General features: G+C 52.4%; 2 protein-coding genes across 4 annotated transcripts in view; both read right to left on the bottom strand.

Moving 5' to 3' along the window:
• The window catches only part of LOC102370503 (NACHT, LRR and PYD domains-containing protein 12-like), a 39614-nt gene extending 31504 nt beyond the window's left edge, over positions 1-8110 (bottom strand). The window contains exon 1 of the mRNA XM_006036028.3: positions 8093-8110. The gene's annotated coding sequence lies outside the window, so the exon portion shown is untranslated. The remainder of the gene's footprint in view (positions 1-8092) is intronic.
• Positions 8111-10044: 1934 nt separating this feature from the next.
• The window catches only part of LOC102371087, a 21681-nt gene continuing 4252 nt past the window's right edge, over positions 10045-27473 (bottom strand). The window contains exons 2-12 of one of the 3 annotated variants that reach the window (XM_025192263.1): positions 22660-22755; positions 21951-22012; positions 19194-19284; positions 18707-18824; positions 17523-17704; positions 16302-16383; positions 16055-16200; positions 11529-15074; positions 10998-11126; positions 10476-10603; positions 10045-10194 (exon numbers count right to left, since the gene is read on the bottom strand). In XM_025192263.1, the coding sequence (XP_025048048.1) occupies positions 10066-10194; positions 10476-10603; positions 10998-11126; positions 11529-15074; positions 16055-16200; positions 16302-16383; positions 17523-17704; positions 18707-18824; positions 19194-19284; positions 21951-22012; positions 22660-22755 (4709 nt within the window). In that variant the 3' untranslated portion in view covers positions 10045-10065. The remainder of the gene's footprint in view (positions 10195-10475; positions 10604-10997; positions 11127-11528; positions 15075-16054; positions 16201-16301; positions 16384-17522; positions 17705-18706; positions 18825-19193; positions 19285-21950; positions 22013-22659; positions 22756-27473) is intronic. The other 2 variants (XM_006036030.1, XM_014525891.1) reach the window with 2 other exon arrangements.

Raw genomic sequence — 27473 nt, 5'->3', positions numbered from 1 at the left:
GGGCCGCTACAGCCCACCCCGAGGGCTGCGCCCTTGTCTTCGAAGTCTTCAAAACCAGACTGTGTTGACAGTCCTTCCTGGGCAAGGTGGGGGGCGAGGGGGCGTTTTGGGGGGTACAGTTATTTTAAATTCAGGAAAGCCGCTTGGGAAAACGCACCCCGGCACCCCCCGCGGCGTGCCCGGCCCCCCGCGGGTCCGTGGCTGCCGCGCGGCGGGAGGGGCGCAGCGCGGAGGCCAGCCGGGCGCAGGGGTCACCAGCAACCTGGTGCCGGAGGCAGGACCAGCCAGACTCTTTTGCCAGTTTAGACACAAATTAAGGGAGAGTTGCAAATTCCTTGACGATTAACCCTTTAGTACACCAAATCCAGATGCAGTCACATTTCCCAGCAATCCTCCGTTCCCGAATTGTTTTTTTATCTGGCTCGCGTGGGAGTAAGAGACAGGTCTGTAACCCAACCTCCTAGTACTTACACTGCAGGGGAAGAGGAAGCTAGCATGCAGGTTATCTTCACTTTGCAGAAGTCTTCCCTGGAAGCCTCTCTATGGCTTATTTAAATACATATTCTCATTGGTTTTATTTACATTTCTTTCATTTCACTGAGACTTTGGGAACTGGAACAAATCAGTTTTTCCGTGGACTTGGAAGATGCTAATTAGCTGGGGTCTGAGCTCATGCAAAAGGTGCAGCTCTGGGAGCGAGTGTGGGAGAGAGAAGTCATCCTATCCGGGAATACAACTTGTCACACTCCAGCTGGTTTATTTTGCCAACTAGGCCAGTTTTAACTCTGCAAAGTTTTAACATCTACAGGATGTGCGGCCTGCTCTAGCCCACTTCTGCAACTTAGCATGAGTCTACTGAAAGTGGCCAAGGCTGACAACTGGTAACAAAGACATGTTATTACTGCAGTAGGATTATAGTTGATGACATAGAGCTCAGTTGTCAGAAGGCAAAACATCAGTTGCTGCCTTGAGGTGCTGCTACACATTCTTCCAAAAAGCAGTTACTCCTTCTTGGCCTCGTCTACTATTAGTGGCTTGATAAACAGATTCATATTCTGCTTTTCCAGAGTGTGATTGTGACTTGAATGCAAGCTGTTTAATTATTGATTGTACACCAGCTAAAGCACATGTCATTCATAACTCAGGCTTTTGTTAGGTCTGTAGCCTTCACTGGTCAATGTGGTCTGTCAGTCACTGACCGTATCCACAGCCTATGCAGAAGGAGTGATTGACTAGCTCTGTGGCTCCTGCCTTTGTCAGACTCCATTTCCATTCCTCAGACTCCCTTCAGAAAAATCCCAGCTCTTTGCTTTCACTTGTCAAACAAGTGGAAACATAAGAGCAATTCTTCTGCTGTAAGAACGTAGGCAGTTCTTCTACAGCACCCTGGTTAAGTCACCCCTGTGTCCCTCCGTCAGGCACTGGTTGGTAGTAACAAAGGCTGGGTTCAAATTTAGGGGGTTTCATGTGCATTTGTATCCCCTCAGCTCAAGCTCCTGCTCAAACAAATAGCCACACTAGGGATAGCTGCCACTGTTGCTCCTCACCCTGCCAGAGGTCACCATCCTGCCTCAGGGTGAAGTGACAACCCCAGCCTTTTAAAGTCTGAACTATTTGGTAACAAGCCCAGGGACTGCAACTCTTCCGGGAACTAGTAGGTCTCTAGCTGGACCTACTGCAAGGATTTTACCCACCAGTGCATCACCCTTGGGAGGGCTGATGGCCGGTGCTGTAGCAAGGAAGTTTGGCGCACAAGACAAGCCTGCAGTAGCAGCCCACCCTTGCCCTGCACACAGATCTGGGGGGCATATGCAGTAGTGGGAACCACCCCACCCACTGAGCTGCTCACAGCTCTGTCCCATGCTCCAGTTGGGCAGCACCTGTTGGTGCCCCTTTGTTTTAGTGCCCGGGGCGGTCAACGTGCTTGTCTCTCCCTTACTGTAGTACTGCTGATGGCAAACTGGGCCCCACTGAGGCCCACTTCTCCACACCACCTTCCCATACACTGGCTGGGCAAGGTCCTTCAAAGGGAGCAGGGTCGAGGGGGAGGAAATCAGTCCTTCCGGCAACCTTTTCCTGTAGCTCTAGTATGCAAGCATGAGTCAGAGCTGGGGAAAGAGCTCCCAGCATGTTCTAAGGGCTGCATAGGACTCCAGGGGTCTGGGGAGGGGTCTCCACAGACCAGCTCGGTCAGTTGTAACAAGCCTGTAACTCTGGGGAGGATGGTAGCTGTGGGGTGAGGGGGGAGACTGTCCCATGCAGGGAAGCACCTGGCAAGCAGCCCAGGCTGCTGCACCAGATCTGGGCTCACCTTCTTCCACCTCAGCCCCAGGTCCCGCCTCACTCAGGTGCAACAGCTAGGACAGAAGGGTGTGGGTGCAGTTCCATGGGGGAGCCAATCTGCAGCCCATGGCATGGAACGGGGCCCCACCCTGGGGATGGCACAGCTGGCAGAGCCATGTACTGGGGGTGAGCGAGTGTAATCCAGGCAATTCTGGCTGGTCTCTCCCCACCCCCTCCTCCCGACAAGGCAGGGAAGAGCAGGGGCAGAGGCCAGGAGCACTAAAAGACTAGGTAGAAGTCTGGGGTTACCTGACCCTAGATTTAGGATTGGGGTATTGGTGCAGGGAAATACCATATTTTCCACACATAAAACAAATAGATTTCCCCCCCAAAAGCAGCGGGAGGGAATCTGGGTGCACATTATATGCAAAAAGAGATGGATCCCCACTGCCAAATCTCAGAACCCACTGGAGGACTTCCCTACTCCTGGCTGGCCGACATGGCCCTGCACACGGGGTCAGGCCACAGCCCCAGTCTGGCACTCCAGATCAGGCCCCAGCATGCAGCCCCAGACTTGGAGAGCCCACCCCCAGGGACTTACCTTGGAGTATGGGTAAGATCTTTTTTCCTTCTTAGGCCTACCCAAAAACAGAGTGCATCATTTGCTTGCATGGACCACACCCTGGGATAACATAGTGGATGCTGTCCTTGTACCTTCCTCCCCCCTGACTAATGGACCCCATGTCAGCCTTGCCATGTCTTCCTCCAGCCCCAGCAGGCAATGCTCCCCTCAAAGCAGGGTACCCAGTCTACCTAGCAGATCTCTCAGATCCCACTGGCTACCCCTCTTTCTACCTGGAGAAGCAGCTGTGGCCTCTCGCCTGCAGTCTGAAGGAAGAAGTGACCTGTCCCATCTGCCTGGACTACTTCTAGTCCCCCATGTCTATCTGCTGTAACTTCCGTTTCTGCTATACCTGCCTCACCCAATGCTGGGAGGGCTCAGATCCTGACCTCCTCTTCCCACAGTGCCAAGAAGCTAACCCCTAGAGCATCTGGCCTCTGAGCAACCCCCTGACCAAATCCAGGTCATGGAACATTTGCAGCTCCTATACACTTGCAAGGAGGCTGCTCCAATGTGCTGTAATTACAGCGCGTTGGAGCAGACTCAATTAATTGAGTCTGCTGGAGCATGGCAATTACTGCGCTCCAGCAGACTCCAGTGTCATGTGCATCAGCATCCCCATGCTGAAAAATGGTGGTGGGAGGGGCATTTAACTAAAGCTTATTGAACAAGCTTTGGTAAAGCATCCCTGCTGCCATTTTTCAGCACAAGGGCACTAATGCATGTGACCCTCTGGGCACTTTAGTTAGAAAAGGTCCCCCCCCAGAACACATGTATTAAAAACAAAACAACACGCACCACACTGGTGTCTATGCATAACACTGAAATAGGGCACAACAGCACTGGATTTTCCAGGGACACTTTTGAGCTTTTCCAGACGGCTTTAATAGGCCCAAATGTTCTATACCAGGGGTTCTCAAAAGTATGGTCCGCAGAAATGTGACCCAAGGCTAAAGCTGACAAACATTACACCCAACTTCCCAGAACTTTGCTCAAAAAGACAGGCACAGCCAATGCATTAGAAAGGTAAGACTACCAATAGTAAGATATGGGTTGTGCACTTTGATTTGTAGAACAAAAAAGGTTTAAAGTGGTCCACTGAGACCCTCAGCAATTTTCAGGTGGTCTGCCAAAGAAGAGAGAGGTCGAGAACCACTGTTGTATATTTGTATACATCTGCTTTAAATTGGTCTGAGCATTGTGTGCATCTGTGCTCTCCGACTGAGATGTCTCCCCTTCCTTGCAGTGGATGTGACACTGGACCTTGCTACAGCCCACCCCCACCTCATCCCATCTGCTGACTAGATGGGCTCAGGGTGGGCACAGCCTGATGCCTCACACTGTAACAGGTATTGCTGCAGGCTGGGCTATGAGAGCTTCAGATGAGAGGTGGAGGTGGGAGTGGGGTATGGCCTATGGGTATCCCCAAGTAGTCAGCTGCCAGGAAGGGAAGCACGTAATTCAGCCTGGCTGATGGCATATCTGAGCTGGGAGGCAGATGGCCAGATCAGGCCACATGCCTCCGAGCCAGATGCCCAGGCAGAGCTAAGTGTACCTGAACTATAAAAAGGCCTGCATTTCTCAACATAAAGACACAAGTGCCTATCTTCCTCTCTCTCTCCCCCTATAGCCAGGTTTGCAGAGGAGAGAGACACCCTTCCTGTGCAGGGTATGTGCTGGCTTAAGCCAGCACATACAAGTCTTAGGTGCTTGTTAGTTGTCCATCCCCAGGCCCTGGACCAGTCACAGCTGGCAGAGGCATTCTGCATGCATATAGCACAGCTCCCAGCTGGGGGCTGTACAGCCTGGCCCAATACAGTACCACAATAAAGCACCCTACTGGTGCAGGGGTGTGGGAGACAGAAGAGAGTGAGGAAGGAACCGAGAGTGGGAAGGTACAGAGGGGCACTCAACTGACCTTTGCTTTTGAGGCCAAGCTGGTATGAGGCTGGGGCTGGGCTGAGTGGCATAGCACTCATCTCATGTGCCATGCAGCATCTTTTGTCCATTTATCTCCACAGGTCAGGGCATGGGGAAGAGACAACCCTGGTGTTGTTTGCTCTACTCTTCCCCATCTCCAGACACCTGGAGACCTACATGCACCCTGTGGCCCCTTCCCCCAGATTTTGGCAGACAGACCCATGCTGCATCCAGAAGAATATTTATCTAAGGCAGGACTTGCCCTCAGGATTTGGGCACAGGCTAATACACCATCAGGCCAGGGAGAGCAGGGGAGGTCAGGCCTAAGAGCACTCATGAGTGCATCAAAGCACTAGTAAAGACATGGCCCCAGAGCAGGGGTAGGCAACATTTTTTTGGCCAGAGTGCCAAAACCTCCCCCCACACAATGCCTACTTTGGAAGGTGCCAGAGTGCTGGCATGCCAGAAAAACAAAACAAGGGCAAGGGCTATGTGGCAGGATGCCCCGCTTGTGCCCCTTGCCCCCCAGCCCAGCCCCAATGCATGCCAAGGAAAAATGGCCTCACATGTCATGCCTGGCATGTGTGCCAGGGGTTGCTGACCCCATCCTAGAGCCTGAACAGCAAGGCTCACAAGGTGGAGGAATACCATCTGTTGCCTCAGCTCCTGCAGCTGGAAGAGAAGAGAGACAGGCCACAGGCTTAAGTGCACTTTTCTCCAGGCTGCAACACGATGGTTTTACTGGGAGGCAGAATTAGTAAGGCAGGCAGTGAAGTGGCCACACGATGGCACCAGAACCTAAGGCGCCCCTGCAAACACCTGCCTCTGAGTATGGATTGCCTGTCAATAACAGCTACTTGAAAAACCATTCTTAGTTCTCTGGGAGACTGACCCATGTGCTGAAGACAGGCAAGCTAACCCTGTAACTAGAAGCTGGTCTTGCAGGCAACTGAGTACAAGGGCAGAAGTGCCCTATTCCTTATATGTGGACATCTGGGTTTGTGACTCAAAGCTGGATTATGGATAAGTGCAAAGCTGGGACTGTCCAGAACCATCTTCAGCTGCGCAGAGATCCTTTGGCAGGAGGAAGAAGACTTGGGGGTTAGAAGTGCATCAGAAGCCGAATACAAGCCAGAAACACACTCCTGTTGCTAAAAAGTCAACAGCATCCTAGGTGGTGTTAACAGGAATGTTACTTGCAAACCAAGGAAAGTGATTCTGTGGAGTTCGCAAAGTGGAGGGGGGGGGGGCACAACAGACCATGTCTAAAAGGGGTCTACAAAAAAAGCTAACTATGGTCAATCAGAAGTATGTGAATACCCACATTTACAATTCAAAGGGGTACACACCTACAAAAGTTGAATGGGGTCTACAAAATGGGGGGAAAAAAAAAAAAGATTGGGAAAAAAAAAAAAATCAAGTCTACTCTAGTCAGCACTGGTGAGGTCCCACATTTCAAGAAGGGTGAGAACAGATTACAGTCCAATGCAGAGCAATGAAAGTGATGAGAGGCAAGATCTACAAGGACAGACAGAGAGCCTGGAGAAGGAGACCAAGGAGGGAAATTGATAATAGCCTTCAAAATAACCAGATTAGCAATTAGATAGTAAGGGCAATTATAGAGAAGAGACATGGGCTTCTCTGTGGCTGTAGGGGACAGGACAAAAGCCTCACACTGCAGCAGGGGACATTTAAGTTGGAGATTTAATAGCAGCCTTCAACTATCTGAAGGTGGTTTCAAAGAGGATGGAGCTAGACCAGTCTCAGTGGTGGCAGGGGGCAGAACATGGAGCACGGGTCTCCAGTTGCAGCAAGGGAAGTTTAGGCTAGGTCTTATGTGGAGGGTAGTTGGAACAAGTTACTCAGGCAGGTTGTGGAAGTTTCCATCCTTAGTGTTTTAAGATCCAGGTAGACAGTCTTGACTGCAGTAACATAGTTGGGAATGGTCCTGCTTGGCACAGGGGTTTGGACTAGATGATCTCCTGAGGCTCCTTCCAACCCTCATTTTCTAGGACTATGACCTTGAGCAGAGGGGCAAGGCCCTCCAGTCAGGAACCTCCAAGTTTATTCCCTGCAGGAGCATTGGTGTCAGAACCCATTAATTAGATGCCTATAGCATAGAGGAGAATTCCATTGGTTTGATACATATGGCACAGTTTTGCTGTCAATCATTCTGGTGGCAGTAACTAGGTCATGGTGGAAAATTCTGCTATGCCTGAACCCAGTAACCAAGTGCTACAGTAGTGGAAAATTACAGCTTAGAAAAATTTCCCGCCATTCATATGCAAATATGCACACTATTATTGGCTGATCCTAAATTATTCTTGTGGCGATTAGCTTGCTAGCCATATAAGTTAAGAGCAGTTTCCACCCAAGTTGGAGAACTCTGAGCACGTGAGAGAGTGCGAACTCTGTATACATCTCAGAGGCAACTTGGAGGACTGATCACCCGACAAGAACTCCCCGTCACCGACCCAAATTTAGACGTAAACCGACGACTGCTGGCCCGTACACCTCTGCAGACCGACCTAACGAATCCTGTACCTGTTACAACTGTAATCTAAGTCAGGTTTCATCCTGCACTGTAACCATCAGCAGTGTAAGTAAACAATCCATTCGTTACCAATACCCATCTGTGCCCAATTCCGCTTCATCGGTCATAAGTACCCGCCTGACATTCTGGGCTCCCGGCCAGAGCCCAGCAGCCGGTCAGCCACCACAATTGGCACACACCATAGTCCTCGGCCTGGGCTGCAACCAATACCCAATACTTAAGGGGAAGTTCCAGAAGTAAAGAGCCTGACAGCATTGCCTAGGGAGGGGAAGCACACAGGGAACTCTTCCTGGCCCCTCACTCCCTGCCCACAGCCCTCTGAACCCTGATAGTGCCCCTCACTCTGCACTGCCACCCTCATTGCTGCTGGGTGACCACGGGGCTTGCAGCAGGAAAAAGCTTCCCTATCTGGGCCTGCTCTGTCCTGCCACCCTGGGTCCCACCACTGGGCTGGGGAGTCCAAGCCTGCAGCAGGCAGCCCGCATCTGCCACCATACATAGGTCGGGGGCGGGGGGTGGCGTGGTGGCACATACCCTCCTGCTCCTCTGGGACTGCATGCACTGGCAAGGAACCAGCTCCCCCCCAGTTCAAGCTGCCTGAGGCCCCATCCACTGCAGCCATGCATTCCAGCCCCAGGCCCCCCATGTACTGACCCCCTGCTCAACTCCTCCTCTCCCTATGGAGGCCTCAATCCCACCCTTGCCAGACTTACCTGCAGGAGCTGCTCTCCAGGCTGCTTAGTGGCCTTGTGCATGCGTATGTGTGCATGTGCACACAGTACCCCCTGCCAGACTGCCCTCTTCCCACTTGCCCCAGGCCCTTGCAGGCTGGAGCTCTGCCAGCCTGCAGAGCGCTCTTTGCAAGAAGTGCAAAATCCACCTGTTTATCTGTTAAAATGAGAAACCATTGTTTTTCTTCAGATAAAGGGAAATTTGCCTTTTCTCCTGTTTTTCTAGGGGAAAGTGGGAAAACCTGGATACCTGATAATGAATTATACAGGGACATGGACACAGGCACATCACCCCCAGTTGGTTCCAAGTGGGGTAAGACCACCTCCTGGTGGGCAGGTTGCTCCACAGACAACTTCAGCCCTTCTGAGACACCAAGGATGAGGCATGGACCACAGACTGGAAGGACTCTGGGCCTTTGGAACAGACCCACCTAGAAAGAAGCAGTGGTGGAGCAGGCTGGCTACACCAGACCAGTGATTCTCAGTCAGGAGGCAGAGGAGGATAATAATAGGCAGTTCTTTGTTTCACTTTCTTGACTACAGAAAAATTGTAGAACTATTCATGTGTGGCAGAGAATGGATATACCCCAACAGTGCAGGAGGGGATTTTGGACAAAAATTCCTATTGGAAGTCACTTGGTTCACATGATGAATCCAGAGTAGGCATTTGCTTGTCTCACTGTACTAGCACTATAGGGCACTCTTAAGAGGATCCTATGGTACCCCACAGAGCTACAGCACCCTGGTTGGGAACACCCTCCTCCCCCCAAGAAATCCCAACACTGGACTAGAAGGTCCCATTCCCAGTCTATGGCACTGGGGTGGAAGCAGCAGGGAGAATGAGGAAAGAGACTCTCAGTTACACCTTGCTGCCCTGTCCCCTAGTCCCTACCAGAAGAGCTAGTGGGCACTTCTCACCATGGCCAGAACATCCCCACCCCCCAAACTCCCTTCCCCAGCAGAATCTGCCTTCCTACAAGCTTAAAAGTTCATACCAAGTCACAGCAACTTTCAGGTGTCAGAGTCTAGTCCTTCAAGGGGAGGTGCCTACCCCAGCTGTCCCAGAGCTCAGTGCTCCCATCTTGGGCACATGCATTACCCCAGCAGTGTGGCTGCTCCTTCATGGGACCCTGCTTCACTCCGTGAGGGACAGGCCTGCATGGGGTAAGCCAGCTGTACAGAGCCCTGCCTCATAGGCTGCAGTGACTGAGGCAGGGGCAGGCTCTGGAACGTGACAGCTGGAGGGATTCTCTCCTTGCCTTTGTACAGAGGGCCTGAGTGCTTGAGGAGACCATCACACTCAGCTTCTCCCCTGCTCATTTCTGGTGCTCTATGGCTCTCTGCTCTGGGCTTGAGCCCTCTCAACTAGGACTGGAGGCCAGGGTGCTCTGCCCATAGCCAAGGTCAATAGGAGCCAGGTGGGAATGGCTGTGAATGCAGATCCATGCACAGAAGCTGGTTCTACTCTGTGCCTTTCAGGCACTGGGTCCAGTCAGGGTGAACTGGCTTGAGTGACCCCAGGAGTCCAGGCTCCCAGCCCCCTCCATGCCACCTCCCCCAGGGGCAGGGATAGATTTCAGAACTGATCCCCAACCCTGCTCTGACCAGGATAATCCACCCATTCCACAAGTGGCTGGCTGGTACTGGAGGAGACCTGGATGCCACGTCCGTACTCAATTGCCCTACAGGACAGGTACATAAGGGTCAACCCCTGCTTTAAGCCAGGCCCCACTTCCACACCACTGCAGGCTCCAATTAGCCCTAGACCAGCCCCAGCCCCTGATGCCCTTCCACCAAGTCTCTGCCCAAGGCTAGACCTAGCAGGGAACCCAGAAGTCCTGGCTTCCAGGTCTCCAAGCATTACAACCCAACAGGAACAGGGCTCAGCCTTCGCTCATCCCATCCAGCATGAACATACAAGGCTGCAGCACACATTGCATTGTAAAAGGTTGTTACTAGTTTGGGCTGGTACAAAGCTGGAGCTGCCTAGCACAGGTTGCCAAGCACAGGGCTCCACAGATGGCAACATCATCAATGTGGACCACACTGCCTGCATCTGGGCCCAGGACACCTTCTAGCACCACCTGTAGGAGACAGAGCCCAGCATCAAGGTTCTGGCAGACACACACACACACACCCTTCACAGCTGGCTGCCAGCCCCACATCTTCTTCACCCACAGGGGAACACAAGTGGGACAGGAGAACTTCTGGGTCTACCCTTCAGCTCCAAGCATGTTCTAGGCAAGTCCTTGTACCCCTGGGGGGGCATCAAGCATCTTCCCAAAAGCCAGGTGCCCACTTTAAGAGGAAGGGGGGGGGGGTCTTCAGGGGCTCAGAGCTTTAGGCTAAGCCCTAAGGGTTTCACCTGCAGTCTCTGCATCCTGAAGGTCTCCATGGTCATGCGCTGCCAGCCAGTGCTCTGCTGCCCCTTGGCTGACCAGACCCTGTGCCAGGCAGGGGAGCCTTCATACTGGAGATAGACATTTATTGTGCCTACCAAGGGAGGAACAAGAACAGGCTTAGTGCCACAGGAGACATGGCTGTGGGCACCCATGCCACCCAGGACTGCCAGCAGAGCAGAGCCAGGCTGTAGCTCAGAGAGCCAGGTACTCCTAGCTGGGCTGTTACTGGCCCACCCACATGAGTCAGCTGCACCCTGGAGCTCTGTGCTCTTTGGCCCAGACCCTAGGCCTGGGCAGAGGCTTGGTTTGGTGGCAAGGTCTAGGATGGGAAGCACCTTGGTCATTAGAACCCTGACAACTATAGCCCTGGCCAGTACATGCTCCCCTCCAAGGGAGGAGGGGAACATGGGCCCCATAGCCATGCTGGACACCTCGCCCACCCAAGCTCTCAAAAATCGCAGGATCAACCTGTGGTTGCAGCTTACTCATGCCACAGCCCATGGGGCAGTACCAGAAGAAGATGCATCCAATCCCATGGAAAGTGGGGCTGATGACAGCAGCCATCTTGCCAGGGGCCCAGTGGATGAAGGGAGCCTTAAGGGAGAGGAAGCCACCTGTAGGAAAGACGACTATGCACTGAGGGTTGCAATAAAAGATGTGCATCCCAGGTCTATGATGCAGAGAAGCCTGGGAGATGCTTAGTGTCTGTGGCTCAGGCCTGGGGTCCTCAGGAAAACCAAGTGTTAAGAGGGAGAAGCAGTAGGGAATGTTTCTAGGACTCCTGGGTCCCTTCCCCTCTGTGCCCCAACCTGCGCAGCCTCCAAGGCAAGAGCCCCTGGCTGCCAGCAAGCTCATCCCAGGATAGAGCTGCAAGCCTGGTGTCCCTGCCTGCAGGGGGTAGATAGCCACTTCTGGGGTAGAGACCCTGGCAATGGGGTGTTGGCTCCCTGGGCCAGAAGATTTTGGGTCCAGTCAAGCAGGGCATGGCTAGGGGCTCTCATGGAGGCAGGACTTACCCCAAGAGGGACTGCATGAGGGGTCAGATCTACTGTGGTCGCTGGCCCCAGCCGACAGGCTCTGCCAGACAAGAACCCAGTCCCGGTCATCCTTCACACTTTGCCACCAGCCACACAGGCTCTGCTCAAAGTTGCAGCCCTGCCACAGGGGCAGCCCTGGGGTTGCCACCACCTGTGGGATGCTGGGCATAGCATCAGCAGGGCCAGGCAGATGCCAAGGTAGGGAAACAGCAAGGGACATGCCTCCTGCAGGTGCAGCTGTAGAAGGCCAGAGTGGAGCAGGTGCTATGGAGAGAGCAGTGGCATCTGAATGGCTGGCAGGTGCCAAAGTGATCAGCCTTCCCTGTGGAGTCAGTAGAGGCCTCCTGGATCTGAAGCGCAGTATGACTGGTCCCCCAGGAGCCCCAGCGCTGCTCTGCTCCTGCACCATTGGTTCCAGTGGGGTTCCAGCCTTGTCATGTGCCCCCTCAGTACTCAAGATGGGCCGAGCAATTCCTGGGGGGTTGGGAGTAGCTTTCCTGCCATTTGTCAGGGCTTGCAGGGTCAGCCATTTGTTTGCCAGGCTGGGGGTGGCTGTGAGGGACCGCATCTCCAAGGGAGTCTGGTGCTGCTCTGTAGAAGGTAGGCCACGTCTCAGCCCTCCATGAGACACTGGAATACCATGCCCTGGGCTTCCAGGAACAAGGGGTCCAAGTCCCACCACTGAAGAGCCTGCAGGCCAGGTCTCAGGTGTGGAGGTCATGAGCCGAAATGGAAACCCTCCGAATGCTGTGGAGACTGTAGACTGGGAGTGCCAAACCCCTTGAGGAGGCCAGGCCTGTGGAGTGGGTGCATGGAAATAGCCCTTCTTTCTAGGGTCACTTTGAGAAGTAGGGACATCTTTTGGGCTGTTCTGCATCTGTTCTTTTGGCACAGCTTGGCAAGGCTCTGCTATGCTTGTTCTACTCAGCCGAGGCCACCCTACGGGCCTTTGGGCCTCTGCCCCAGCAAAGGCTGTGCTCCAGGTCTTCTTGCACCTGTGAGCTGCACCATTCACAGTCTCAGCAGTTTTAGCTGATGGCCTGCTGCTCCCCTCTGCCAGCATAGAGGAACCATGGGGTAGGGCTAGTGACACTGGTGCAAGGTGATGTTGGGCCACAAGAGCCTCCAGAGGAAGCACAGAAGATGCCACAGTGGTTTCCATTTTAGCAATCCCAGTTAATACTGCCAAGAAGGATGGAGTCTCCCCAGCATCCACCTGCCTGTGAGTGGTGGTGGTGGCGGTGACTACCTCTGCATACCCTGCCAGAGACCCTGGGGAAGCCCTCTCCATAGCATCTCCATGAAGGCCTACAGCCCCCACTGCTACAGGGTCATGTCCATAACCTCTCCCAGGTCTGCTCCATGCACATGGGCTTTGGCCTTTTGTGGTTTCAGTTCCCAGTTCTTGTGGGCCAGGAGCTCGGGGCAGTGAAGCCAAAAGCAGTGGCAAGGTTTGCTTGGCAGGGGGCCCACCATAGCAGGGTCTCATGTCCAGAAAAGGCTTCTTGATAGTGGCTACAGGAGCTTGTGTGTTGGTGGTTGGGACTTGACTACTTGCCTCTTCCTCACAGACCAGGGTCCATTTCTCAAGCACCCTTGGCACAAAGGTTCTTATAACAGGCCCCAGCTCAGTCTTTGGGGCAGGCTCTGAAGGGGCAGCTTGTCCACCTCTCATCCTGGTAATGCCTTCATCCACCTCCATTCCCCACTCCAGCACATTAGCAGAGGACTCCAGAGACAGCATGACTTTGACAGGAGTTGCTTGCTCTGTAGCACTGGTCACTGCTAAGGTAGTGGCTGGTCTGGAGACATTCTGAAGCCTCTTCTGCTCAGGTAGACCCGCTTCAGTTCCCAGCTCACCAGGATGGGCAGCCTGAACCACTGAAGCTCCCCAGGCTGACAATTCTCTTGTCAGAGTTGTTGTGTATTTGGGTTCTGTTGCTGTAGAAGGTGCCAGGAGGGAAGCAAGAGTGTACATTTGTTCTCTTTTCTTCCGACGGAAAAGTCCAGCTTTCTTCTCCTTCAGCTCACGCCATCTGCTGGCAGAGGAGACAGCCAACTGAACAGCAGAGCTTGCACCTTCTGCAGTCCCCACATTCAAGGCTGTTCTGGGGCTCTTGGAACCCTGTGGGGAGAGCAAGGTGGAAGATGGTCCCCTACCTACAATGGGAAGGGGCACAGATCGGGTCAGCCCTGTTTTATTGCCATGGTTACTTACAGAGTCTTGCACCCTCATCTCAGTTCGGTCAGATGCTCGGGATAGCCGTGCCACCAGGGAGGTGGCAGGATCTGAGAAAGACATGGTGGCTTCCATATTCATCCCTGGAGAGAACATGCCTGGTTGAGTAGGAGAAGTGTGGTGGTACATGCTAGTCTTAGTGGTTTCCACCAGTCCCAGCTCTGTGCGAGTCTCTGAAATACCAACTTGGAGGTACTTGGGTCCTCCTGAAAGCAAGCTCGGGCCCTTCTCCTGTAGAGCAAAGGCACCCTCAACTCCCATCTCAGTTGGATTAGCAGCCCAGGACTCAGAGAACACTAGTGCAGTGGCCTGCGAGCTCACAGGCATGGCCATCTCTAACCTGCCACTGGCAGCCATATCTTGGCCATGACCTTTTGGGGTTGTTCTCATCTCATCATGAGAGACCCCCAAGGTCTCCTGGGTGGAAGCCATCCAAGAGTTGCTCTCCTTTTCATACAAGGAAGACCTTGCCGGGGCAGTTGTAGGCTTATTACTGGCTAGGCTGGTGGTCCATTTTTCACCCTCCCCCTCTCCAAGGGGGGCTGTGGAGTCTGTTGCAGCCAGCTCAGTAGGTGGCTTCATACCAGACTCTGGCTCTAGAGATGAAGTCCATGTTGGGATGGGCAGGGAGGGCAGGTTGGACAGCAGGTGGACCACTGACCCCAGGAATGGGGAGACATCTCTTCTTCCCATCGTATGCAGCCAGGCTTCTCCGATCTCAGCAGCAGCTAGTCCAGGAGAAGTCAGTTCCAGGAGTCCCAGCTCCCCAGGGGGAGTTTCGGTATGGCCTCTAGTGGTATCGAGTTTGCCAGATGCCTCCACATAGTGGCTCATAACTTCAGGATGCGTTTTGCCCTCCAGCAAGGAGGGCTCAGTAGGACCCCGCTCCTCAAGGGCTTCTGTTCCCAAGAGTGATGTTGTTTCAGAGACAGAATCTCTCTCCACTCTCTGTTCTGTGCTGGCATCTGCAAATCCCATCTCCGTGGTCACCTGCACTATTGGTTCCACAGATTTCATGCTTCCTTCACTGGGTAAGGTGGTCAGTGGAAGGCTACCTGCAGGAAACTGAGAAACACTGGGTTCTTCACCTTCCAGCATGGTCTGGGCTGAGGGCACTACTGTCCCTGCTCTGGGGCAGTTGGAGGCTGCTTGTTGGGCTGTTCCAACAGGGTGTGTTCCTGGAGAGGAGGCCTTGATTTTGCTTTCACGTTCTGTTAGGCAGGAGTCCAAGTCACCTGGATGGGACACTGCTGTAGTCTCTGACAAGGCACGGGCAGTGGAGGTCTCTAAACAGACAGAAAGGGTGTTGTGGAGTAGACAGACCCCCCCTCCAAGCTGCCTATGGTCACAGATGAAACAAGCCTATAGAATATCTTCAGTATTTAAAGTCATCAAGGTCTTACCCATGCCAACCAGCTTACCCGAATGGACTGGTATCCTTTTTCTGTGGGATTACCATATTTACTCACATGCCCAGTTCCCCCCCTAAATCAAATCAAGCTAGCCCTCCAGAGTTAGAGGTGCTTAAGTGTGGAAGCTGATTTCTCTTTGCTGAAATAGAAGCACTGTGCTCAAATGGCTGCTGCTCGTCTCTAGTCCCAGAAAGCATAACCCTCTCACAGCCACAGTAGCTACTAGCTGAGCACTACAGATGGTGCATGATTGAACTGGCTCAGGGTAAGGGAGTTACCTCCTACAGTCTGCAGTATCTTGAGGATGCTTATGGGGTGGAGGAAAGAATCTACACATACACAGGAGCTTATAGTAGGCAATTCCTCCCCTCCCCCACCTCTTATTTCTTTTCTTCTTCATGCCAAATAGTAACAGTCTTGCTACTGGCCTTGCAAGGGTTTGGGGCCTAGCTTTGTTGCCATCCTACACCAGAGAGGTCCTGCTGCCTCATTCAGACTGTACCATAGGAGTAAGTAGTCCTGGAAAGTGTCCAGGGAATGTGGCATCCCAGAAGACAGTCAACTATGACTGGAAAAAGAGTCTTTGAGGGTATGCTATAGGAAAAGAGGTGCATCTTATCTGGGGGCATGTGGTATGCAAGAACATGCGAGTTACCTGCATCCAGATTTCAAGTTCCAGCATGCACTGCCCTTCCACAAGTCACTGTTTTGAGGCTCTACCTCCCCTGCCCCAGGGTTAGTGGTTCCCCTGGGCAGGCCCTTCTCCCTTCCTAGAAGCAGGCTGATCTCCAGTCTCTAGTATCAAATCAAAGAGCAAGACAAGCACCAAGCAGGAGCATTCATGTGCTCCTTACCGAGTTCCATCCCCGTCTGAGAACACTTGTACAGCCTATTAACCCTGGCTATGTCCGAATGGCTCAGATAGTGCCTCTGGCCCAGTGCCATGTGGGGATCAGCAAGTGGTGTGATGGTGGGCCAGCCCGTCCTGCTGAAGGCATACCTAGAAGATAGTCAACAAGAAACTGGCTGGCATGTGGAGCAGAGATCTGCAAGCACCAGGTCACCTGTCTGCAACAGTTCCTAGCCCAGGGCTGCACTCACCTGCCATAGTGCAGGATGGAGGAGTAGTCATAGCCCACCAGCATGTTGGTAGTCCATGCTTTCATGAAATTGACTTCAAATCCTGCAAGGCAAGAGCAAGAACTGCTCATTCCTGCCTCAGATGTCACTTGCCCTTTGTTGGGGCAACACATTTAAAGTGTAGTAGTTGGAAGAAGCAGGTTCTTTTAGTTCTGAAGAGTAGGACATGTCTGGCCATACCTTCATGACATCTTGACAAGCGGGATAGCAGCAGGAAACCTGCTTTTTTGCTTTGAGTGGGGTTTTGGCACTAAGCAGCCCACTGACTCAGGAGTGGTGGGGGTGGGCTGGGTTGTGCCGCTTCCAAAAGGCTTTAGGAGACAGAAGCTGTAGGCCTTGCTAGAAAACAGGATTAAATGCAGCCACTGACCCATGCACATTCAAAAGAGTCAGAGGCCTCACTAATAGTGCAAACAGAAATAGGCACCAATGAATACAGAACTAGGTATAAACTGTAGCTGGCTTTGGAATTTCCTCTAAAACTGAGCTACTTTTCCAGTATTTCTGTGCAAGCCATATGTATACATGTGGCTTGCACAGAAATGCTGAAAAAGTAGCTCAGTTTTAGAGGAGATTCCAAAGCCAGCTACAGTTAGTTGGCAAGATTAGTGCAAGACATGAAAACAGAGGTCAGAGTAACCTGGCCACAGGTGTCCCTACCTTATGGGAAGATTGCATTAACTGGCAAGAAGTAGGTTGTGGAAGATGTTGCCTCAATGTTTTAGTAATTGAGGACAACTAGGACATATCTGCTGCAAACATGAAGTTGGTTTTGATTGCTGTGTAAAGAGGGGTCTTGGAACCCTCAGTACTTTGTACTGGGCTTTCAGGTTAGTTTTCATGCCTGAAAATTGACCCAGTTAGTACCATGTACCAGTTGGCCATGGATGCTAGTATCTAGGTTTGTTGTATGGACAACCCTGGCCAAGCTTGGTACTGAGAAATGAAGTCCGCAATTTCTTAGACAGTCTCAGAGTCACAGCATCAGACTGTATCCTGACATGATGCACATGGACCATCCAAACCGAAGGAGCCCAAGGTGACCAGCAACACCTAACCCCATTAGGGAAGTTGGTCAGCAGAACAGGAACTTTAGAAAAAGCACTCCCTCCATCCCTCTCCCAGCTTCCGTGACCTCCGTAGAGCCAGCCCAGAACAGTGGAATGAGTAGAGAGGACTCACCAGTCAAGATGTCATTCCAGGAGATCTTGATGTACTTGTCCCGGTCAGCTCGGGAGTGCTCGTGCCAGAAACCTACCACGTGCATGAGCTCATGTAGTGCTACTCCTTTCCCTCTCTGGAGGCAAGCAGGGTCCAGCGAAACCACCTGCATCCCACCGGCACGGCCCACACTGGAGAAACACCTGGACAAACCAGGAGGCAGCACTCATTTGGGGGAGGGGGAAGAGGGGGCACAGCTTCAGGCTGGGCAGCCATTTTCATGCCAGGGATAGCTCAGGAGGTCACTATAGGAACACATCTATCTTCAGCCACGTTGGGGTGGGGCCAAGCTCTACCTCAAGTTGCATTCAGACAGGGACTGTGCCATAGGTACCAAGCCCCGTCTCTGGTCAGATGTTGGACCAATGGCCAGAACATGCCCAGATTAAGTTGGTGGCAACTACCCCCTTCAAAACTACCAGGGCAGCTGCCAAGCATCTCCAATGCAGAACATGTTGCCATCTCCCCTTCCACCATCAGTAGAAGTTGTTAGGAGTACTGAGTGCCAGAAGCCAACCTCATGCTCCTCTGAGATGCTGCTGGATTGTGACCCCCATCATGGCCCAAAAGGTACATCCATCAGGGAACAGATGGCAGTTCACAGGGCAGCTGAGATCAAGACTGGTGCTGGACATAGCTTATTCAGGGGTGGGTACTGCATGACTTTGCTCTGGACCTGCATCTAGAACTTGGCCACATTGGTCAGAGACCACAAGCGAGGGGGGCAGGGAAGGAAAGGTGTCAAACTGGGCTAGGAGTATCCTGTGCTCCTTCAGTCACTGGTGCAGAGCCCATCACTGCTCAGCAGAAGGAAGCCCGCACCAGGTGCAAATGGTCCAGTGTTCCAGTCCTTGCAACTATGGAAGCGGGTGTTTGAGCAGTATGGTTTGATCTCTGCTGCCTGGGATGGGAGTCTGGCAGGCTCAGTTCTGCACCATGGAGTAAAGAATGCACAGAGGTTTCCCCCAAGGGGCTAGTCAGCATGGGGGATCTATAACAGGGCCTGCTTAGGTAGTAGCTTTGAGCCCTGGGAGCTTGCAAGAATGAGAACACATCAAATCAGTGGGAAGCCAACTGGGGGACCTTGCTTCCACCTCCAAGCCTGGAGGGCAGGGATGCACCAGCTGCCCCTGCCCAGGACTCACCCAGCCACAGGCAGGATAGAGATGAAGTCCTTCTGGTATGACCGTGGCACAAACTTGACACAGGTGAAACGGGCAAAGTCTGCAAAGGCCTCCTGGATGACTGCCATGCTGGCTGCATCTGGGCAGGGGGAGAAATGGGATCCCTCAGCAGTCACTCCACAGCCTCTTGCTGGCAGATTCCAGAACCTTGGCCCACATGGTACCACTGACCTTGCTCCCCAGAAAGTGGCTAGCTGGCATTTAAGACACCTCCTGCCCCATCACCACATAGCTGATGGGCTGTGAAGCAAAGCAGGCCAAGGTGGGCATAGAACACCCCTCAAGTGACAAAGAAGCCATCTTCTTGTCAGTTCAGCCTGGCATCCTCTGTACCCTTCTCCAAGGAACCAGGAGTCCCTTTGGGGGGGGTCTTCAGACATCTTTGGTCACTCATACATGGGTTTGGGCACCCAAGAGAGAAGGCCACTGACCCAGAGTCAGCACCTACCATACACGTGAGACAGGATGTAGGGAATCCTGACGACCCCTTTCCTCTTTAACCACCTCGGGCTCACCACCGACAGTGCTCTGGAATGGCCCTGAAGGAGACAGCAAGCATGTTGGGCGATTGCTATTGGAATCCTATCAGATTTCCCCGTTCAAGAGGTATCTGCTAGTTCCAGACCCTCACAGAAGAGGTCTTCTAGGAGTGCTCAGCAGCCTATGACCCAAGGGCAAGATCTAGACTACAAAAGAGACTGCATTTTGCCCAAGGCCAGGATAACCCCCACCCCAGCCTTTTCTACTTCCTCCCCTCCCCTGTGGAAGAAGTGCAATCCCTTACTACAGCGCCTACCTTTGCTGCCAAAATTTACATTGCCAATTGCTGCTGGCAACAGAAAACAAAACCCCCCCAAAACAAACCAAAAATAAAAAAAGTGGCACTGGGCACCAGGGTAAGTGGCAGCAGTAGGCAGGGACAAGAGCTGTGAGATTGCAGCTACGCTCACATCACAGATGTTTAGGACTGGAAGGGGCCTTGTGAGATCATTGGGTCCAGCCCCCCTGCTCTGGGCAGGAAAGACTGCTGGGGTCAAATAACCCCAGCAAGGTTTGTGCCCAGTCTCTTTTTGAACATCTCTGGGGTAGGTGCCTACACCACCCCTGCTGGTAGTCTATCCACACATTGTGAAGAAATTTTTTCTTATATCTAAATCTGAAACCTTCTAGGAGTTTATGACCATTGCTCCTGGTTTTCCCCTGGGGCACTTTGGTGAATAGTTGTTCACCTAGACCCTAGTGCTTGCCCTGGATATATTTGTAAGCTGCCACCAAATTCCCTCTACCCACCCCCAAAAGTCTTCTCTTTTCTAGGCTGAGAAGTCCCATATCTGTTAGCCTTTCCTCGCATGATTAGAGGCCTGAAGAGGAAGCCATACAAGTGGCTCTTCTCTGGACTCTCCCAAGCTTCTCCACATCCTTCTTGAAGTGTGCACCCAGTACTGGACACAGTACTCCAGCTGCAGCTTTACCAATACCAAGTAGAGTGGGAGAATAATTTCCTTAGTTTTGCTTGAGATGCATCAGTTGATGCATGCCAGAGTATTGTTGCCAATGTACATTGGCAAACATGTAGGGGGTGCATGCAGGTGCACATGCACCCCACCCCCCCAAGCATGGCAGTGCACCCCCTACAAAAAGGTGCCACCAATACTGCCATCGATGTCTGTGGGTGGCCCACAATTGCCACTGGCTGCCACCGCCACTGGTGTGCCATCCCCCCTCCACTGCTGCCGCCAGTGCTGCAGCTGCCTGCCGGAGCTTCCCGCTTACCAGCACCACGCTCCCACCACCACTACTGCCTGCTGGAGTTCACCATGCCCCCCTCTCCCCCACCCATGCGGTGTTCATGCTAATGCAAGTCGCACCAGCACCCCGAGCAGCAACAACCCAGGGGCACATCTGCAGTATAGGTCACCTGGGTCCCTGCATAGGTCCTGCAGGCTCATTCATTCACCTCCCTGATCACAAGGCCTTTACCAGCACCCATGGAAGTGGGGACTGACTTGGGGCAGGTTTCAGGTTTGGCATGGTCCTCTGCCCAGGACTCATAGCACCCATGGTATAAACATTAAGATCCAGGAGTCACTGCTTGCTATATACAGTATAATCCATCTGCCAAGATTTGCATTGATGTAACACCCTGGCTCATTTCAGCACATGTTCTCCTTGGGGCAGCTCTACCCCATGTTTAAAAGGCACTTAAATCAATGCAAGCCAGTTTCTTGCTAGGGTAAGCCCTCCTGCAGTGAGCAGGTCTCTATAGCACCCTAATGTACTGACAGCTTGTGCCCCAAGCTCTAGGAAGGACAAGTTAAGGTCTGTTGTTGGAATCATCTGCACATAAATAAGCATGTGAATATCAGCAGCTAATTATGAGATTGCTGATAGCATAATTGGGGGGGAAAAAAAAAAGAGGGAGGGAGAGCAATGCCATGCTGGGACAAACCAACTGTCTAGATGGCCCAGCATCCTGTCACCAATGGATGCAGGAGTGGATGCTTTGAAGGGAGAGCATTGAGAAAGGTTCATCTAGAGTAATCAGAACCCCTCCCCCCACCCCAAATCATCCATTTAGATATGCTAGAGGAAAAAGTTTCCAACTCTTCTGTTAATAGACCTATTGCCTATAAATTTAGTTTCTTTTTGAACCTGGCTATAATCTGCCTTTACAAGCCTCCTGTGGGAATGAGTTCCACAAGTTAGTTGCGTGCTAAAAAACCAACATGACAAAGTGCTTTAAGCCTCTCCTGCTAATTTCAGTGGGTGTCCCCTGGCTCTTGTGTTCTGGGACTTGGTGAAGATGATTCATTGCATCCACACCTTTAATATGGCAGATTGCACCTTTGCAGTCCCACACTCTGCATGAGCTGGACAGGCACAAGGCTAAATAGCTGTTCTTGAAATAGTCCTAGCTGTTGTGATGGGCAGTGTGGAAGCCAGAATGCTGGGAGTAGCCCAGTCTGCTTTGTGCCTGCCCATGGCACAGCCCTCCTCGTCAGACAGTGGTGGCCAGGACGGCCTTGAGCTAGTAGAATCAGGAGGGCTCTGAGCCTCTGCCCCTGCCCTCCTCCAGGCCCTTTGTGGCACAGCACTGGATGCAGGTATGTGTCCTATAGAAATGCCTCACTGGTACAAACCCTGGGCTCTCCCTGAAAGTGTGGGGCATGGCTGGTTTGTTCCTACCCTGGCACCTTGCACTCACCATCTTGACAATGTCACCCTCCATCAGAAAGCTGCTCTCTGGGGCCTCTTGGGGGACAAGGTCTGGGAACACAAGAGTCAATGTCATTCAGGGTAACCTGGGCACTTCACCTGCCTCCCTTTCCAGGCAGGAGACAGCAGGGTCTGTACATTGGGCACCCAGAAGCCACCCAACAGGCCTCAGAGCAGCCTATCAGCCACTGCCTGTTGCCATACCTGGGCACTACTCCCATCCTTCCCCGACTGGTCTTTAGGCCACTGCTCATCCCCAACAAACCTTCAGGACCAAGGGAAAAAGGATCCCATCCAGGGTCCTTCAGATGAGAGGGAAAATTTCAGCCTAGCATTGGCAGGAGGAGCTCAAGCCACTTCACAGCTGCAGCCAGGCTTAGTCTTCCTCAAGTGATCCCATGGCATGAGGCTTAGGGACCAGTGTCAGCCACCATGGCAGGTACCTTCTAGGCAGGTCTGGCCCTGTGGTGGGCCCATCCCCACCACAACCTGACCCCGCAACTGCTGCTGGGGAATGGGCCACTACTGCTAGGGTGCCATCTGAGGCTGGGAGCCTAGCTACAGGAGTACCAGGTTCCATGGCAGCCAGGTAAGCGGCCCTGCCACCTACAGCAGTATCAGCCACAAAGCAGAGCAGGGCATGGGTCAGCCTAGCTCCTAGCACTCACAGACTCCGATGCAAGCAAGCAGTTGCCCACCTTTGTTGATGTCAAGGATGTCGTCACCACCACCACGACTCCTTGTCACGCCAGCAGCATTTCCCAGAGGGTTGTGGAAAGTGTCTCCCTGTCCTCCTGGGGCAGGGGGGACAGAAAGAAGAGGGATACCTTATTTAATTTGCACCCCATAAGGCATGGGTGCAAATAAATAGGCTTGTTTTGACAATGCAGAATGAAGTCCCCATTTCTGATGGTTGGTTTTGAAAGAAAGGTGCATGTGGATAAATATGGTACTCTGGTCACCAGAACGCCCTGCAGGCCTGGTGGACAAGCTGAGGCCCATCTCATTGCAGCCACCTCCCATAGCCAAGCCCCTGTGCTGTTGGGAGGCAAATCATGGAGTTGGGCATCAAAGCAGATGCCCCTCAAAAGGCTGAAGTGCCAAGAACCCCTCCTGCAAGAAATCAGGTCCATTAAGCACCCCACCAAAAACAACAACAAAAAGAAAAACCACAACACAACACAGGGTCACAGTCCCCCCCCCCCCCCCCCCCATGTTCTGGCCTCATCCCATCAGCTGTGCTGTGCTCCCTGTGGGCACATTTGGGGGTGGGAAGGGGGGCAGGGCTTGAGATGCTCTGTGGCATTCCCCAAGTGATGATGCCTAAGCCCAAGTAGGCATTTGGGTTTGGGACCTAGCAATAGCACCACAGACCAGAGAGGGCTGCCCAAGCTGGGTAGTGGGACATACCCTGGGCCCTTCCTGGGCATAAACCCCGCTTTGCAGAGAGAGACAAACCCCACAAGGAGCACCCTCCCCATTCTGGCTCTCAATCCCAAGCCCTGGCTCTTGTTGGGGGGGGGGGGGGGGGGGGGTGAAACAGAAGTGCTGGCAAGATCCAGACACAGCCGTTGTGGCAGGAGAGGACAGCTGCTTGCAGAGCTGGAATGGGCTGGGTCTGCAGGGTGTGGGCAGGCTTGAGCACCGAGAATGCCCATGCTGGAAGGGGCAGGCTGCAGAGAAGAGCAGCTCCCCTGGCAAACCCCTGGGATTGGTCAAACGGTGACAGCAGGGTCCACAACAGCTCACTGTCAAGCAGGCCACGAGGGAGTTAGTGCTTTTACTTCTCCTCTGTGTAGGAGACAGACACAGCACAAATCATAGGCTGATAATACTGCTTCACACTTATTCCTCACCGCAAATGAAGCCAATTCTGTCTGACCCCTGGAGCAAGGAGTTCCCAACTCAGAAAGATGGAGGTGGGGGCAGGGGTGCAAATCAGGCCCCATTGTTGCCATAGATCGTGCTTCTTGGGATACAACGCATCTTTTCCCTGAAAGTCATGGGTTGGAAGGGACCTCAGGAGGTCATCTAGGCCAACTCCCTGCTCAAAGCAAGACCAGCCTCAACTAGATCATCCCACCCAAGGCTTTGTCTACCCAGGTCTTAAACCCCTAAGGTCCATAGCCTCTCTGGGTAACCTGTTCCAGTGCAATCAATCAATGGTCTCTAGAGAAGCTGCTGGAGGAAAGAACTAATATTATCCTGTCCCCCACCTTAGGCTACTTTTGTTCTGCCAAAGCCCCCTGAACACTTGCAGTCTTCCTAGCACACCACTTTCCCAGCACAAAGATGAGAGGAGAAAGTCCTTCCTGCATCTCCAGTGTGCTCTGCAGGCACATGCACTATTCTCTCACCCAACACCCCTGCATAAAAGGAACACCTCATTTTCTGAAAAGCAGAATGAATAAAAAAAAAAAATTTTCAGCTTAGTCTTCAGCTCACTCCCCCTCCAAAACCCTACATTGTGCTGAAGGCAAGTCTAGGATTTTTGAAGAGAGCTTTAAAAAGTCTCCAGGGCTGTGGATTAGGAGGTAAGGCCAGGGACAGCTAGCACAGCAAAATTGCCCTTGTAAGTGTTAGTGGAACACAAAGGAGGTAATCACTAATGCTTCTGGAGTAAAGAGTAAGGAGCTATTAAGCCAGACTCCTTCAGCTGCCAAGGTACAAGTGCAATGGCTGCTGCACTGTGGAGCAAGCATCAAGGCAAGTATCAATTTATCCAAGGCAGAGAAAAAAAAAAAAAAAAAAAAAAAAAGAAAGCTTCCCAGTTTCCTAGTTCAGTTTTGGGCCCCTCACTATCGAAAGGATGTGGACAAACTGGAGAGGCCAGTGGAGGGCAAAAAAAAGTGGTTTGGGGGCTGGGACACAACTTCTAAGGAGAGGCTGAGGTAACTGGGCTTATTTAGTTTGGAGAAGAGAAGAGAGGGGATTTAATAGCAGCCTTCAGCTACCTGAAGTGGGATTCAGAAGAGGATGGAGCTGGACTGTTCTTAGTGGTGGCAGATGACAGAACAAGGAGCAATGGTCTCAAGTTGCAGCAAGGGAAGTTTAGGTTAGATATTAGGAAGAATTTTTTCCCTAGGAGGGTAGTAAAACACTGGGACGCTACCCAGACAGGTGGTGGAATCTCCATCCTTGGAGGTTTAAGACCTGGGTAGACAAAACTTTGGCTGGGATGATCTAGTTGGGGCTGGTCCTGCTTTGAGCAAGGGGTTGGACTAGATGGGACCTCCCAAGATCCCTTCCAACCCATGACTTTAGGGAAAAGATGCATCGTACCCTAGAAGCACGGTCTATAGCAACCGTGGGGCCCGATGGCCCTCCCTCAGTCTTTCTGAGTTCAGAACTCCTTGATCCAGGGGTCAGACACAGAATTGGCTTCATTCAGGGTGAGGAATAAGTGTGAAGCAGTGTTATCAGCTATGACTTGCACTGTACCCACCTGCAGCTCAGCTCAAGGGAGGCACAGGTCAGGCCTTCACCCTGCCCAAGTGAAAACAGCCCTGAATAAGTGCCAGGCAATCTACTTGCTCACAACAGGGCCAGTACTTAGGAAGTACCAACCTCCCCACCCATCTGCCCTGAGAAGTCCTCTCCATATGCCTGGTCACAGCAGGCCAGGCCTTCCCAGTTGTCTGGTTGAGAGCAGCTGCTACAGAATCCCAGGGCTGGAAGGGACCTCCGTGGGCATTAGATCCAACCCTTGCATAGACGCAGGACACGAATCCTAGATCATCCCTGTCCAAGGCACATGCAGTTACCTCTTAAAAGCCTCCAGTGATGGCAATTCTACCACTCCCCTGGGCAGCCTGTCTACTGCTTCTTTACGGTTAGAGCTGTAAAGCATTTCCAATCCAAACCTACCTTACCGCAAAACTCCAAGCACCTTGCTGTCTAGCCATGGAAAATGGGTGTTCTCCCTCTTTTCTTTATGGCAGTCCTTCAGCTATTAGGAGACCACTATCAAGCATTGCTCCAAGCTTGACATACCCAGTTCTCTCAACTTGTCCTTCTGCAGCTGCTTTGAGGCCTTCATCATTTGTCACCCACCTCTAGCTTCTCCATGTCCTGCTTAAAATGCAGAGCCCAGAACAGTACACAAAACTCTAGACGAGACTAACCAGCACTGAGTGGAGGCACCATTATCCCTTCCGTCTTGCATATAATGCTCCTTGTTGATGCAGCCCAGAACTCCAGTCATCTCACCTCCTTTTGGAGCACAACAGGCCAATGCTTACAGCATGATGCCTCTGACCTATTGCAATCCCAAGGTTCTTCTCAACTGGCTGAATGGCAGCACTGCTATCTCCCGAGCTGTATTAGCACCTCGGGGGGGGGTGGGGCTCAGAAGTCCAGCACCTTGCATGTCTGCACCGAGCTTCATCCTGCTGACCCCAGCCCAGCTTTCCAGCTCATCAAGATCCATCTTCATTCTACTCCCAGGCGCTAGTGCTTCTACAGTCTTTCCCAACCTTGCATCATCAGCAACTTGCACAGGAAGCTCTGTGCTAAAATCATTAACACTCATTGAACTGCTGTTATGGGTTCAATGCTACTGCAATCTCATTTACAAGTTCCTTCCAGTCTAACACAAATCCATTTATAATAGACTCTTTGTTTGCAGTTATGGAGGCAGATCTTTCTGAAGAAACTGGCGGTGTTGGCTAGACATCATATGGGGCTGTCCAAAGCCTTGCTGAAGTCAAATACACGATGTGCACTGTATCCCAGTCAAGGCACTTAAGGGAGCCCACCCCTGCCCCAGCCCTGGTAAAATCTGTGGGCAAGGAAGGAGCCCCCCAGGGGACACTTACCTGCCTGTACACAAAAGCCAGGAGCTTGGGGAATAAGCAGGAAGAGCTCATCCTCCTGCTCAATGCAAATATGTCATAGGGATAACGGAGACCTGGTGGGACTCCACCCATGACTGAACCATGGGTATAGATGGCTATACCTTGTACAGGAGAGATCGAGTAGATAAAAGGGGCGGGGTGTAGTTCTCTATGTTAAGGAAAGCTACATGTCCCTGCAAGCTGATATTGGTGACCAGGGTGGATGACTTGAGACCCTCTGGGTTAAAATCCATGGGGAACATGGCACAGGGGACACAACGGTGGGAGTCTACTACAGACCTCCCACCCAAAGTCAAGAGCTTGACCAGGAGTTCGCCTGGGAACTGGCTGAGGCTGCATGCTCCAGGACCATGGCTGTCATGGGTGACTTCAACTACTCAGACATCTTGTGGGAGGATCACTCAGCAAAATCCAAGCAGTCGCAAAGTTTCCTATCATGTGTAGATGACCTCTACCTGACTCAAGAAGTTTACAGGCCAACGAAAGGTAAAGTGCTGCTTGACCTGGTACTGGCTACTGGGGATGACCTAATCGGCGACCTAGTGATCAATGGGAAGTTGGGTGATAGTGACCACAAGCTGATCACCTTCACCATCCGCCATAAAGCTGGCAAGTCAGTCAGCAACACTGAAGTCCTTGACTTCAGGAAAGCTGAC

This window comes from Alligator sinensis, unplaced genomic scaffold (assembly GCF_000455745.1).
Source record: "Alligator sinensis unplaced genomic scaffold, ASM45574v1 scaffold662_3, whole genome shotgun sequence".
NCBI lineage: Eukaryota > Metazoa > Chordata > Crocodylia > Alligatoridae > Alligator > Alligator sinensis.
The sequence above is the reverse complement of the archived record's forward strand: the minus strand, read 5'-3'. Positions and strand labels throughout refer to the sequence as shown.